The 13,589-nt window shown below is 34.4% G+C and overlaps 3 protein-coding genes across 6 annotated transcripts in view; 2 read left to right on the top strand and 1 right to left on the bottom strand.

Annotated features, from left to right (window-relative positions):
- The window catches only part of LOC134720793 (probable G-protein coupled receptor B0563.6), a 44,739-nt gene extending 40,211 nt beyond the window's left edge, over window positions 1–4,528 (top strand). The window contains exon 2 of the mRNA XM_063583303.1: window positions 3,323–4,528. Within this exon, the coding sequence (XP_063439373.1) occupies window positions 3,337–4,452 (1,116 nt within the window). The 5' untranslated portion in view covers window positions 3,323–3,336 and the 3' untranslated portion in view covers window positions 4,453–4,528. The remainder of the gene's footprint in view (window positions 1–3,322) is intronic.
- LOC134720795 (chromosome transmission fidelity protein 8 homolog) overlaps window positions 1–13,589 on the top strand; it is a 211,064-nt gene that overhangs the window by 19,859 nt on the left and 177,616 nt on the right. The window lies entirely within an intron of this gene.
- Window positions 1–13,589, bottom strand: part of LOC134720791 (alpha-2-macroglobulin-like protein 1) — a 300,001-nt gene that overhangs the window by 120,581 nt on the left and 165,831 nt on the right. For 3 of the 4 annotated variants that reach the window (XM_063583299.1, XM_063583300.1, XM_063583301.1), the window contains exon 16: window positions 1,439–1,462. The exons of the other annotated variant lie outside the window; for it this stretch is intronic. In XM_063583299.1, the coding sequence (XP_063439369.1) occupies window positions 1,439–1,462 (24 nt within the window). The remainder of the gene's footprint in view (window positions 1–1,438; window positions 1,463–13,589) is intronic. 4 annotated transcript variants of the gene reach the window in all.

The raw sequence follows: 13,589 nt of genomic DNA, 5'->3' as shown, positions 1-13,589 counted from the left end.
CTGCTGCTGACCTTGAGTGCTCCTGCTGCCAAAGCATATTTGATTGATGATATATTAATGTAATTTGTAGAATTAAATTTAATTGTATGACTATCTCAGATTAACATTTGGCACTACAGTTGAATACAGACTTCCACGTCAGGTTATCGTCTGCTCAGAGATCGTCTGGTGAATAATCTACGAAGATCTCTCATCGACACATGTATTATTGGGAATAAAATATGGTCAATTTGGTCGTCTTCAAAGCAATCAGTTTATTTGGCTGTGCTAATTCAAAAAGTACGTAGCCACTTTTAGAAATAATTTGAGGTTAAACCGAAGCCCTGTGAGAAGAGAGTTTCTTGATCTATGCGCGTAAAAAAACAAACTTGGCACATCTCTTAAGGGGTCCGTTGGTGGTCTGTTTCAAGGCAAAACTTTTCTGTCAAAATTCTGTATAATATAATTTCCTCTAAAGAGGCAGTCCGTTTAACACCTTCTTCCCGAATGACCTTTTAAAAGATCTAGATAATAGTATAGTATGATCTGTTAATCTGTTCACGTCCTGAACATGCATGAAATATTTGGTACTGGACATTAAGCAAAAATAAATCAATCAATCAATCTTTTTAAAGTATTCGTTCTGCAATAAATCTTTTCTTTGCAGAACATAAAATACATATTTCAATGATTCAAAAAAAGGCTTTCAAGAAAATATAATCACGTAAAGGAAAAACATCAATTACTTTCCCTCGTTTTTTCTCTCTATTTCTGATATCTATAACATGGAATTTTATTTTTTGGGAATATGAAATTTTCTCTTGTTGGCATTAACATATAAAAAAGAAGATGTGGTATTATTGTCAATGAGACGACTATCCACAAAAGACCAAAATGACGCAAACATTAACAACTATAGGTAACCGTACGAATGATGTTCTGAACAGATACAGCCACACATGTTAAAAATGTCAAGTATAAACATATGGTAAAGTAAAAAAAAAATAGCATTTCCTTTATTAAAAATATCCGTCACAAAGTAGATGTTTTCTGTGCAAAATAGAGTTTAACGTAATTGTCTATGTTTTAATAGTATATATAACTGTCTTTCATAAAACGATAATCTATCTGCACGTAAGGATAAGCTTGGGTAACACATGCAACCCGCTTCTCATTCAAAATTTCAAATTTTTACCTACGCCATAAACTACAATTGAACAAAATACTAAGACATGACCAGAAAAGCTTTTTATATATACATGTAATTCATCGTTTCATGTAAACTTGGGGAAAGGGTTTCATTTCGATGGGACACAAATATTGCATTTGTACTAAACAAACATATTCTACATTTTTAATGAATTCTGAAAAAAACAACATTGAAAAGCAGTGACATAATTGAATTATTTGTATATAAGAAGTGCATCTTCAAAAAAATAGAATTAAAGAAAAGACTTACCATTGTCGCTGAACGAACGCCATCCTGAAAATAAAAAGAAGTATACATTAACATTTTAATTGACCATCAAGTGTCCACACTGCTAATAAATAAATATAAACTAACCCATATTAAATATGAAGGGCCATTAGTACATTAAATTGTTCTCCAAGACTACCAGTATATATATATGTAAATGCTTGGATGACAATAGTCTGTATGTCTTTTTAATAACCATTGTCTTAGTTATACTAGACAATCATACAATAAGTTCTCAGATTGGTGATCCTATTGGATCATATTGCTAACTTTCAAGTATCATCAGTCTGTTAGTCCTACAAGACCATACAGAACATTATGACGCAACAATGTGGACATACATGTAAAGTAGTCTTCGTAGTCTGTAAGTCATCTAGGAACCTTAAACTGTTCGTCCTCCTGAACCCTGTATGAACCAGCTGTTTGTTGGTCCTCTTGGGTCATTATCTAGATAAGCATTCGGTTGATTTTGGACTTTCCTTTTTGAATTTTCCTCGGAGTTCAGTATTTTTGTGTTTTTACTTTTTAATCCTCAGTGATCACAAACTGAGTCCTCCGAGACCATTAATTTATAGCCATTATTAAGACTGTCAGTCGGTAAACCTTAACAATAAAAACAAATAGGTCTCGGGGACTATAAACATAATAGTACCCAAGGACCACACATCTATTAATCTTCTAGGTTTACCATGACAATCAGCCTATTAATCCAAAACGTGTACTATGTACTAAGCTCTCCGTGACATTTATGAACTAAATTTTCTGTGACATTTCAGTACTAAGTTCTCTGTGACAGTAACACGAAAATTGTTTTATTTAGAGGACCATATACGTCCAGCTACTAAAATTACAATATAGAAAAATATTCAAAATTTCGGAAAGTAAGAACGCAAATTGATTAATTTAATTTGGAACCACTTCTTTTAAACAAGGGCTAAATCAAGTTGTATAGTTATCAAAACGAGAAATAATCAATAAAAACAACAGTTACTGCAAGTTGTCAGATGTTTACTCGAATTTAAAGAACTTATTTAAATGATCCTTTTATATCATTTTATAACCTCCAGGAATGAATGTTAATACATAGATTAATAGAAAAGGAATAAAAACATATAATTCATCTTTCTTCTGTTTTGCGCAATTTCATCATACAAGAAAATCTCATGGTTTATTAACAAATAAAAAGTTTGTTGTTATTGACTTATTTTTCGGTCACCAGAATTTGGAAATTCACTGCATTCAGAATAAGTAGTGATCGTAGCATTAAACATGAGCCTTTACGTTGTTCTCAAAAACAAAACAAAACAAAACGGTAGATTTAAACCTCTCACAATAACTTGGATTTATTAAGTTAACCAACTTAAAAATGCATTTAGTGTATGATGGCAGTAAACATCAACTGTAATCTTCGGAGTAGATATATGCATGATTTTTTTGTAAATTACATAATTTTTGTTAATATCATACTAATCACATTTGTAATTATGTCTCAATATAGCATCAAAATTCATAATTACTTTTCTAAAATAAAAATAAAAATATCAACAAAGCATGCATTTTTATCAAAGTCACGTTTGTATAACATGCAATTAGTTTGTGCAAGATACCACGTCACATCAAATAATATTTGGATTTATTTTGCAGCCTTCCTTCATAAAAAGGCGAAGTTATTTCTTAAATCTGTGTTTGTGATGAAACTTTATTTTAGATAACAGTTTTCTCAAAGAACGAGCATATCCATTTAAAACAACATCTTTCTTCTAGTTTTCTCATTTTCCAACTTTTAATCAAGCGAAAACATATATCCTGTTTTTCAAACTTTGAAATTTCAAGTAAATAATTTATTTTTTTATTTTTATTTTGCAGACCAATGCATCAACATGGATTGTGATATTAATGAAACGACGTCATCCTTACAGGAAGTGAATAACTTTACCGGAAACGATTCGGAACACACAATACTTAAAGGCATTCGGAACGTTTTTTACGACTATGGTCTTCCGATTGTTTGTTTGTTTGGAATTGTGGGAAATATGCTCAATCTAGCGATTCTTACAAGGAGAAAACTAAAGAGATCTTATCGTACTGTGGAGCAAGCAGCAAATGTTTGCTTGATCGGATTAGCATTGTCTGATTTATTATTCTGTACGTTTGCCTTTCCCACTACTTTTCTCCCTCGAGATAATAATTTTCAGAGGAAGAATTTTATATTATATTATGGGATGTATTCAACAGCCTTTATTAACGTGTTTATTATGGCTAGTACCTGGATGACCGTTACAATGGCAACGGAACGATATATTGCAATTTGTCATCCGCTGAATCAGAAGTTGTTTATGACCTTGAGAAAGACAAAGTTAATCATAGTGATAGTCTATATCGTGGCTTTTGCTTTTAATGTTCCGGTTTTATGGAGGTATAAAATAGAGGAAATATGTATAATTAATTCTACAGACTTTATCTACCGATTAGATCCTGTACCTCTTGGAAATGACGCACTAAAGGACAATGTCTATAGAATATTGTGGGCCATTATGGGCAACTTTATCCCTCTTGTTATTCTTATTGGAACTAACATAAAAATATGTTGGAGAGTACATAAATCTTACAAATATCGACAGAGGTTTCAGGTGAAACACCGAGAACGGACTGATTCTAGTAATACTTTAACGATTACCCTTATTACCATTGTTGTCATGTTCTTCATACTAGTTGCTCCATCAGAAATTGTTTTATTCTTTATTGCAGGAATAAGGCGAGACGAGAATAACAGAGATCTACTAAATGCCATAGAGGCAACCATGAATTTTATGCAAACAGTAAACTTTTCGGTCAATTTTGCTCTTTATTGTATAATTAGTCCTTATTTCCGGCGGACTTTACGTTATATGTTCTGTTGTCATTGGTATCACACGAGAAGACAGTCGTACAAATTAAGTATGTCGGAAAGTAATTATCATATGCCCTTGAAAAAAATGTCAGGATTATTAAGATAAAATATTCGTTACTTCAACTTTTGAATTATTTAAATTACAATACTAACATTTTATCTATAAATGATATACTCCTTCGCATATGCAAATAAAGCTTTATCTAGAATTGTGTTTATTGATTTAGCCTATTTCAAGATTACATTAACCTTTCAATCTAAAGGTTTTTTGCTTAAAAGTTATTTATTGATAGGAACTAGTTACAATATACAAAGATATTTTCTATAAAGTAACATTACTGTTCGAACATATCAGTCTTATCGACCACTTTCAGGCCCTGGTTGTGGTCCAGTGACTGAACTAATAAGTAATGTTTCTGTCCATCAGATTGGCTTTTTCGGAATTTTCTGCCAAAAGGCAGGCCACATGTTCTACCAAAAGGCGTGAACAGTGAAATTCTGTTTGTCCCTGTTGTATGTTAATATTAAATTAATGAAGTTTGTATGTGTCTCCTTCATCATTTTTACATGTAAACTGGTCAGTTTGTCATTTTTTTTCATAATTAAACAAATATTTAGAGTTTATAGGCCAGTGGTAAATTTAATATGCCTTTCCAAATGAAAACATGCTAATAATATATGAAGTCTAATCCTGCTTTGTACGGCAAAGATATGCGGAGCAGATGAATATAGCCTGCACGCACGTATTATCATGACTCTGAGACGACCAGTCTTTTCTCTTAATTACTCATACATGTACATACATGCTTTACACTTGGATGTTAAGAAGCACATATATTTTCAAGTCTTCGGTTTGACCAGATCGTGGATCGAACACAAGAGCGCCTAAGCCCATTTATTATATACATACATAAAAGCGATATTTTATAGATTAAAATTAAGAATTGTTCACCATTAAATCTTTAAAATTGTCATTGCAATCACCACAGTATGATATGGTATCACGACACCTTCCACACTGCAGGACGTCAAACAAGCAGCATATAAAAGTACAGGAAATAAATGGCAGAGAAGATGGGAAATATCGGAGATAGGCAGGGCCCTTTATGAAAAAATACCAACTACGAAACACTCAATTATGTATGATTTCCCAACTAAAAGACATTTCAGTATATTCGCACAACTAAGAACTGGCTATACAGAACTCAACTACTACAAGAACCGAGTAGGCCACACCAACGCCTTAGAGTCATGCAACTGTGAAGCACCTGAAACGCCTCACCATTTCCTTCTGGAGTGTCCCTGCTATGAAAACGAACGTGAAAATATGTTACATCAAATATCCAAAAAGATCGGGGTCAAAAACATGAATTTAGCTACTATGCTAACGAGACTGGACGGCGAGAACACAGAAGAGGCAAAAGTCAAACTACAAACAGTGGCACATTACATTGACAGAACAGGCAGATTTAATACTGCTGTTCCTCAATCCCAATCTTAACCAGCGCATACCAATTTAAAGCACAGAGAAGAAAATACATAGAGGAAAACGCATCAGAGAGGAAAGCTGCACATAGGGACGATTCGTGCCAACAGGCCTTAAGATTGAGGATTGAGGATTCCACCTGTGCACATACTATTGTAACTAGATAAAATAACAAGGGCAGGGCTTGAAGTCATAAAACTTTGCTCAGTGCTCGTAGCACAAAAATCATGCTCGAAACATGAAATCCAGCACTTTGATTGGTTGATTTTGGGGTATGAGTACAAAAAACAGACTCAATAGTTTTATGATCGCAAGGCCAGGGGTATCTATCATAAAATCTAATTTAAACCGGAAGAAGAAAAAAACATATCTAGTTGAGGTCAGAATTCGAACTTAGCACAACAAAGAAACAACTTGTAGACACTTTTGACAACTTGTTATAGTACCTCAGTGAAGCTGACATATTATGTTCCTGCTACAATAATTCATCCCGTTTATTTTTATCTCATCACCTTTTGTAAATATTTTCTTAATCGTTTCAATTGATCGGTATCTGTGTGAACATTAATTAAATCATTGTGCCTGGCAAATCACAAACGAAAGTTAATTAATGTTCAAAAAAGGCAATTTGTTGATGTGACAGGTCATTAGTTAACTACACCTCAATATAATTATCAAAAACACCACTACATCCGGGGAATCCGATCGGGGGATAAAATGTTACAACTTCCTATAATAAAAACCGATTCCGTATAATAACACGCGATAAATGAGTCTATATCAAAGTGCAAGACGTCTGCTCTATGTCACCTTCTCATGTCTTAATTTTTTTGGTACCTCATCTATTATCAAGAAAAGCTTCAAGAAAACGGCAATCAATACTACCACACATTATAAGTTATATGGTTCGCTACTGACCCCCTACGGATCCATAGAGGGTTAGTAAAATCCATAGGGGTGAGACCGGAGGCCAAATCCCCTATGGATTTTATTCATCCTCTATGGATCCGTAGGAGGTCAGTAGTTAACCGTATAACGAATTTATCGCACGCTTGAATTTTTCTGCTGTGTTTTGTTGAAAAATAAACAAAGAAATACAACAACATTAATAGATGACGTCACCACTAACGCGTCATGAACCCCCTATGAAATTTACTAAGTTAACCCCCTACGGTCTGATAGGGGGTCACCATGTGACGGCGTTAAACCAATCACAACGTGATATTTTACTAGCGGTGCGATAATATGTGCTACTGGTTTGATCTAATGACGGTTTGTTTTGCCCCAAAAAAATATTATCATTTAATAAAAGGAACAACAAATAATAATATAACAAGAGGCTGTCACAACAACAGCAAACCGGATTTATTAGCATTTATTTGTGTCCTGGCAATATCACAAGAACCATCACTGATGATTGGTGAAAGTGAAAATTGTCAATATCAAATTTGACCTCTATTTTGTCATCAGTATCAACATATTAAAATTTGAAAAGCTTAGAATGAATGGTTCGTGAGTAAATGCAACAACGTGAATGGAAACACCATTTTACGATCTTTCAAGAACCACAACTCCTGAACGGTAAAAGTCAAAATCTTCATTATTGAACCTCCATTTTGTCATCAGTAACAACATATTAAAATTTGAAAAGCTTTGATTTAATGGTTCATGAGAAAATGCACGGACACGACTGGAAACACCATTTTTCAATCTTTCAAGAACCAAAACTCCTGAACGGTAAATGTCAAATTCGTCATTATTGAACTTGACCTCCATTTAGTCATCAGTAACAACATATTAAAATTTGGGAAGCTTTGGTAGAACAGTTCATGCGTAATTGCACGGACACGACTGGAAACGCCATTTTACGATCTTTCAAGAACCATAACTACTGCACGGTAAAAGTCAAAATCATCATTATTGAACTTGACCTCTATTTTGTCATCAGTAACAACATATTAGAATTTGAAAAGCTTTGGTTGAATGGTTCATGAAAAAATGCACGGACACGACTGGAAACGCCATTTTTCAATCTTTCAAGAACCATAACTCCTGAACGGTAAAAGTCAAAATCGTCATTACTGAACTTGACCTCCATTTTGTCACCAGTAACAACATATTAAAATTTGGGAAGCTTTGGTAGAACATTTCATGCGTAAATGCACGGACACGACTGGAAACGCCATTTTTCAATCTTTCAAGAACCATAACTCCTGAACGGTAAAAGTTAAAATCGCCATTTTTGAACTTGACCTTCATTTAGTTGTCAGTAACAACATAATAAAATTTTAAAAACTTTGTTTGAACGGTTCGTGAGTTAATGCAAGGACAACATTTGATTGCCGACCGCCCACCCGATCGCCCGAACGCCCGCCCGCCGAGCATCCCAATATCAATAACCGACATTTTTGTCACAAAAATCCGGTTAATAATTTGCACCAATACTCTCTCTAGTCCTTATTACTTAACTAAATTGGCATCAATATGGAAAACAGTAAAATTGAGAATGGAAATGGGGAATGTGTCAAAGAGACAACAACCCGACCAAATAAAAAAACAACAGCAGAAGGTCACCAACAGGTCTTCAATGTAGCGAGAAATTCCCACACCCGGAGGCGTCCTTCAGCTGTGTTGTTTATTGGATTTAAAAAACATTGCTTACTTCCGCACCATGTACTATTATGGTAATCCTGACGTTTTTATATCAACAGCAACCTGTACATAGAGATTTAAGTAACAACTTATGACTTCACATTCTAGAGCTTACCGTGTTTGTTCAAACTTTGGTGTACACTCCAAAAGACAGTTAACTTGAGGGGTTTGTTTGAGACCTTATCGTCAACTATTTTCGTAACTAAATGGTGAAAGATAGAAGAACTTAGTTGAACATTAGTTTTTTATTAGATTTAAAATTTTTAATGGACTTAACGGTTCAGGATGTAAAAATACGCAACCACATCGGATGTTGAAATATTCATGTTTGAGTTGCAAATGTGTATAAAACACCTAGTGAATTATTTTTTTTTTCTTTTACAATGAATTTAGGGAGTATGGGAGGTTTTCTGTCATGACAATTTCTACTGTTAAAACTATTGTTTAGAGACTTCGGGATGTATGAATACTCATCTACGTTCAAATTGATATGTGGACGTTCCATTAAATAAATGTATGATCGAGGTTGTACCAGGTTCTCTTGGCGAAGTAAAACTCCTACAAATACTTTTGTTGTATAATATATAATATTGTTAGGTTTGTTTAGATGTACAGAAATCATAAATACACAGCCACATTTACGGTCGATTTATCAAATTTCCTCCAAGATACATGGTCATTTTAACTGAAGTGGCTCTCATACAAGTTGGATGTTAAAGCTGTCTTTGTCAACAGGTCATTCGAATGTAATTTTAACAAGATGCGAAAGATACCAAAAGGAGATCAAAACTCAAAGACGAAAACGACGCGACAGGCCATGGCATTCAGTCCTTTATTGTAAGACTGGGAAATATTTGAAAAGATTTCAACCGAACCTGGGTTGCGTTCAATATCAAATTGCTACGTAGATACTGACTACTGATCGTATAGCTAGAATATACACTTAAAAGATATAGATGGCCTAAAAAATCATAATATCTTGTGAATCCAAAACGTCGTCGGCAAGACGTCATTTTATAGGCAAGCTACGTAGCGTACCGATGAAACTATAGAAAGGTAACTCATACATAGCGGCTATACAAGCTGCTACGACATTGTACGCAACCTAGCTATACAAGCTGCTACGCCATTGTACGCAACCTAGCTATACAAGCTGCTACGACATTGTACGCAACCTAGCTATACAAGCTGTTACGATATTGTACGCAACCTAGCTATACAAGCTGCTACGATGTTGTACGCAACCTAGCTATACAAGCTGCTACGCCATTGTACGCAACCTAGCTATACAAGCTGCTACGATATTGTACGCAACCTAGCTATACAAGCTGCTACGACATTGTACGCAACCTAGCTATACAAGCTGCTACGACATTGTACGCAACCTAGCTATACAAGCTGCTACGACATTGTACGCAACCTAGCCATACAAGTTGCTACGACATTGTACGCAACCTAGCCATACAAATATAATTGCTGCAACATTGTACGCAACCTAGCTATACAAGCTGCTACGACATTGTACGCAACCTAGCCATACAAGTTGCTACGACATTGTACGCAACCTAGCTATACAAATATAATTGCTGCAACATTGTACGCAACCTAGCTATACAAGCTGCTACGATATTGTACGCAACCTAGCCATACAAGTTGCTACGATATTGAACGCAGCCCTGGTAAGTACATGTGGACATTGAATCTTCATATTTAGTACATTTGTGTATATCTATCCGTAAGTAAATTTACGCTTGGCCTGGTTTGATATTTGTATTGATATGACAGTTTTCATTCAAATATGAATGAAGAGGCATTCATATGTTAACAGCAAAGAGATTCTTTGACCGACCAAGTTATATGATTGCACAGATAATATGGCCATTGAAGTATTTTAAATATATCGTATGATTATCTACGTTAATAAAAGTATGCAAGTTTGCTACAAAGGTTAAGGCTTTAGTGCATTATAAAAATACTCTGTATTTGTCATATAAGTAACACTAACAAAGAACTTTTTATAGTATACTACTTAGAAAAAAAGTGAAACATTGGTCCTATAATAACATTAGCAACAAGACGGGTGCCACTTGTAGAGCAGGATCTGCTTACCCTTTTGGAGCACCTGAGATTATCCATAGTTTTTGGTGGTGTTTTCGTTGCTTAGTCTTACGTTTTCTATGTTGTAGTCTTTTATACTGTTGTTTTTCTGTTTGTCTTTTCCTTTTTAGCCATGACGTTGTCAGTTTATGTTTGATCTATGACTTTGAATGACCCTCTTTTGTCTTTCGCTCCTCTTTTGCATGACGACAAACATTTCATGACATGTTTTTATGGTATTACTTTCGTAAGTTTCTGAACTTCAATTAAAGCGTTAGGTAATCCTAGAAGATAATTTTGTTTCGAAGGTCAAACTGTTGTTATTCATGATAATAATTTTAATAACATCAGCTTTTTAACAATAAAAAGGGCAAATAATTACCAAGAAGTAATAACACTTACAAGTCCGTTGCAATCGAGTTATGAAATAAGGGAAATTGTGATCAATGGTCATCAAAAGCCTTTAGAAACCACGAAGATAGATACACCGATTGAAATTGACCTATTTGCTAACAGTTTCTCAGAAACAGACCTAATAACTGCAAGTACTCTCAGATCCGTTCATTGTGTCTTTTTGTGTTGGGATTTACAAGTGCCCGGCCACGTCCACTTGTATTTTTTTTGTCTATCTGATGAGTTAAGCCTTTTTCAACTGATTTTTATAGTTCGTTCTTATGATGTACTGTTATACAACTGTCCCAGGTTAGGAAAAGGGTTGGGATCCCGCTAACATGTTTAACCCCGCCACATTATTTATGTATGTGCCTGTCCCAAGTCAGGGGCCTGTAATTCAGTGGTTGTCGTTTGTTAATGTGTTACATATTTGTTTTTCGTTCATTTTTTTACATAAATAAGGCCGTTAGTTTTCTCGTTTGAATTGTTTTACGTTGTCTTATGGGGGCCTTATATTGCTGACTATGCGGTATGGGCTTTGCTAATTGTTGAGACGTACGTTGACCTATAGTTGTTAATGTTTGTGTCATTTTGGTCTTTTGTGGATAGTTGTATCATTGGCAATCATACCGCATCTTCTTTTTTATATACTAACCACATAATGTGCAGCTCTCGATACAAATGCGACACACATTTAATGAATGGCAATTATTTATAATAGATATAGGAACATGTGGTGTGAGTGCCAATGAGACAACTCTCCATCCAAATAACAATTTATAAAAGGTAAACCATTTCAGGTCAATGTACGGCCTTCAACACGGAGCCTTGGCTCACACCGAACAACAAGCTATAAAGGGCTCCAAAATGACTAGTGTAAAACCATTCAAACGGGAAAACCAACGGTTTAGTTTAAGACTAAGACTATATTAGTATTCGGTAAGCAGAAAGTGAACGAACAATGGTAAAACGCAGAACAAAGTACTATATAAACTTCCAAAAGGGTGATACTTAATTCCAAAGTTATTATAATATAAAAAGAAGTCGACTGTTATTGATGACCGATGGATGTAAAAACAGATTACAGAGTAAAGCATGCTTACATTTCAGGAAAATTCAATTTGTAGTACCTGAGAAAAATGCGATTTGAAGTTGACGGAGCAAGAGTATTAAAACAAACGAAACACTTACATACGGTTATAATAATAGGAATATAAGAAGAGTAGGGTCATACCATACAGACCTAAAGGGCATCTTGGGGTCAGGAAGTTATAAATTCTAAACCCCAATGGCTATTACACTTTGATACTGACAAAACGAATCATTAGAACTCACTCTCTCTCTCGTTCTCATTCCCAGCTGTGATTTCTCTAAACATAAGCATTTCACACCTACATTATTAAAAAATGACCGGGCATTAACAGATGTATAGTTTTTAGAATAATTACATTCAATGAAGCAAAAACATTATCAATGGAAAATCTTAAATCAAAAACAGTCAACTAAATACTTAAAACATACGATGTGCTACTTTGCGGCTGTTCTAATACGATTAATAACATACAATTTGGCATAACCGTTGTAAGTAGGCACTACACTTATTTATCACTAAACAATGGTATTTAAGGAATAACAGTACTGTAGTTGAAGAGTTGCCACCGTCAATTGTAGATTTGACGGTCGCAAATGCAGTTTTACTGGCGACGCGAAGGCATTGTAATTTTACAAGACTACATGTAATGTGTTGTGGGAATTATTTTTTAATTACAAGCGTCGAGTAACACGCGTTCACAGGATGAAATGATCACGTATACTTTATTAATTATGTTTTAATTTTATGTTTAAGGTCTTTAAGATCAAGATCAAACTTTATAACATAATCAATGCTCCGTGAATTGATATAAAGGTCAAATGAACTCTGTCAGACGGACATGTAAACCGGCCTTAAATTGATTGTAAAAGTTGACTAGTAAATAATTGTAACACAAAAACGATGTCAATCTTATATGAATTCTTTCAGACAGACATTAACATCTTATAATTATTTTAATAATATAGTACACGGTCTTTTGACGCAAGAAAACTCAAGATAAACAGGTACGATACGATTTGTAAGTCTTTAAGTCTTCATAATACAATATTGAACCGATAATCAGGTCGAGATCTGCAGATATTTCAAATCAACTTTAATAGCCTTAATTGCTCGTGTAGGTAGGTCTTCATTATTATGAACTAAGAATCAGGTTGAAATCTGCAAATATTTCAAAAAGAGTCAAAGGGTTGTAAGTCCACAAAACGCACAGTTGACCATAAAGTCTTCATTATATAATAATAAACCAAATCTGCTAGCAATACAACAGATCCAATCATTTACATTTTAAGTGTCCCGAAATAACACCATATTACCATATGTATGTACGCTAGATGCTATAGGTAAAACAGATTACATTGGCTTTACCTCTACATTGAAGTAAAACATATTATACTGCTATAGAGGTCAGAAAAATAGAAAAAAGTAGGTACCCGATAACATAAACTAACTGTTTTAGTGGCATTGTGATGGGACTTAATAGCTAAGGCCTAGGATGCATACAGTACATTTGAAATATATATTT

The sequence above is a fragment of the Mytilus trossulus genome, chromosome 6, assembly GCF_036588685.1.
Source record: "Mytilus trossulus isolate FHL-02 chromosome 6, PNRI_Mtr1.1.1.hap1, whole genome shotgun sequence".
NCBI lineage: Eukaryota > Metazoa > Mollusca > Bivalvia > Mytilida > Mytilidae > Mytilus > Mytilus trossulus.
Note: the sequence above shows the minus strand (reverse complement) of the source record. Positions and strands in the feature narration are given on the sequence as shown.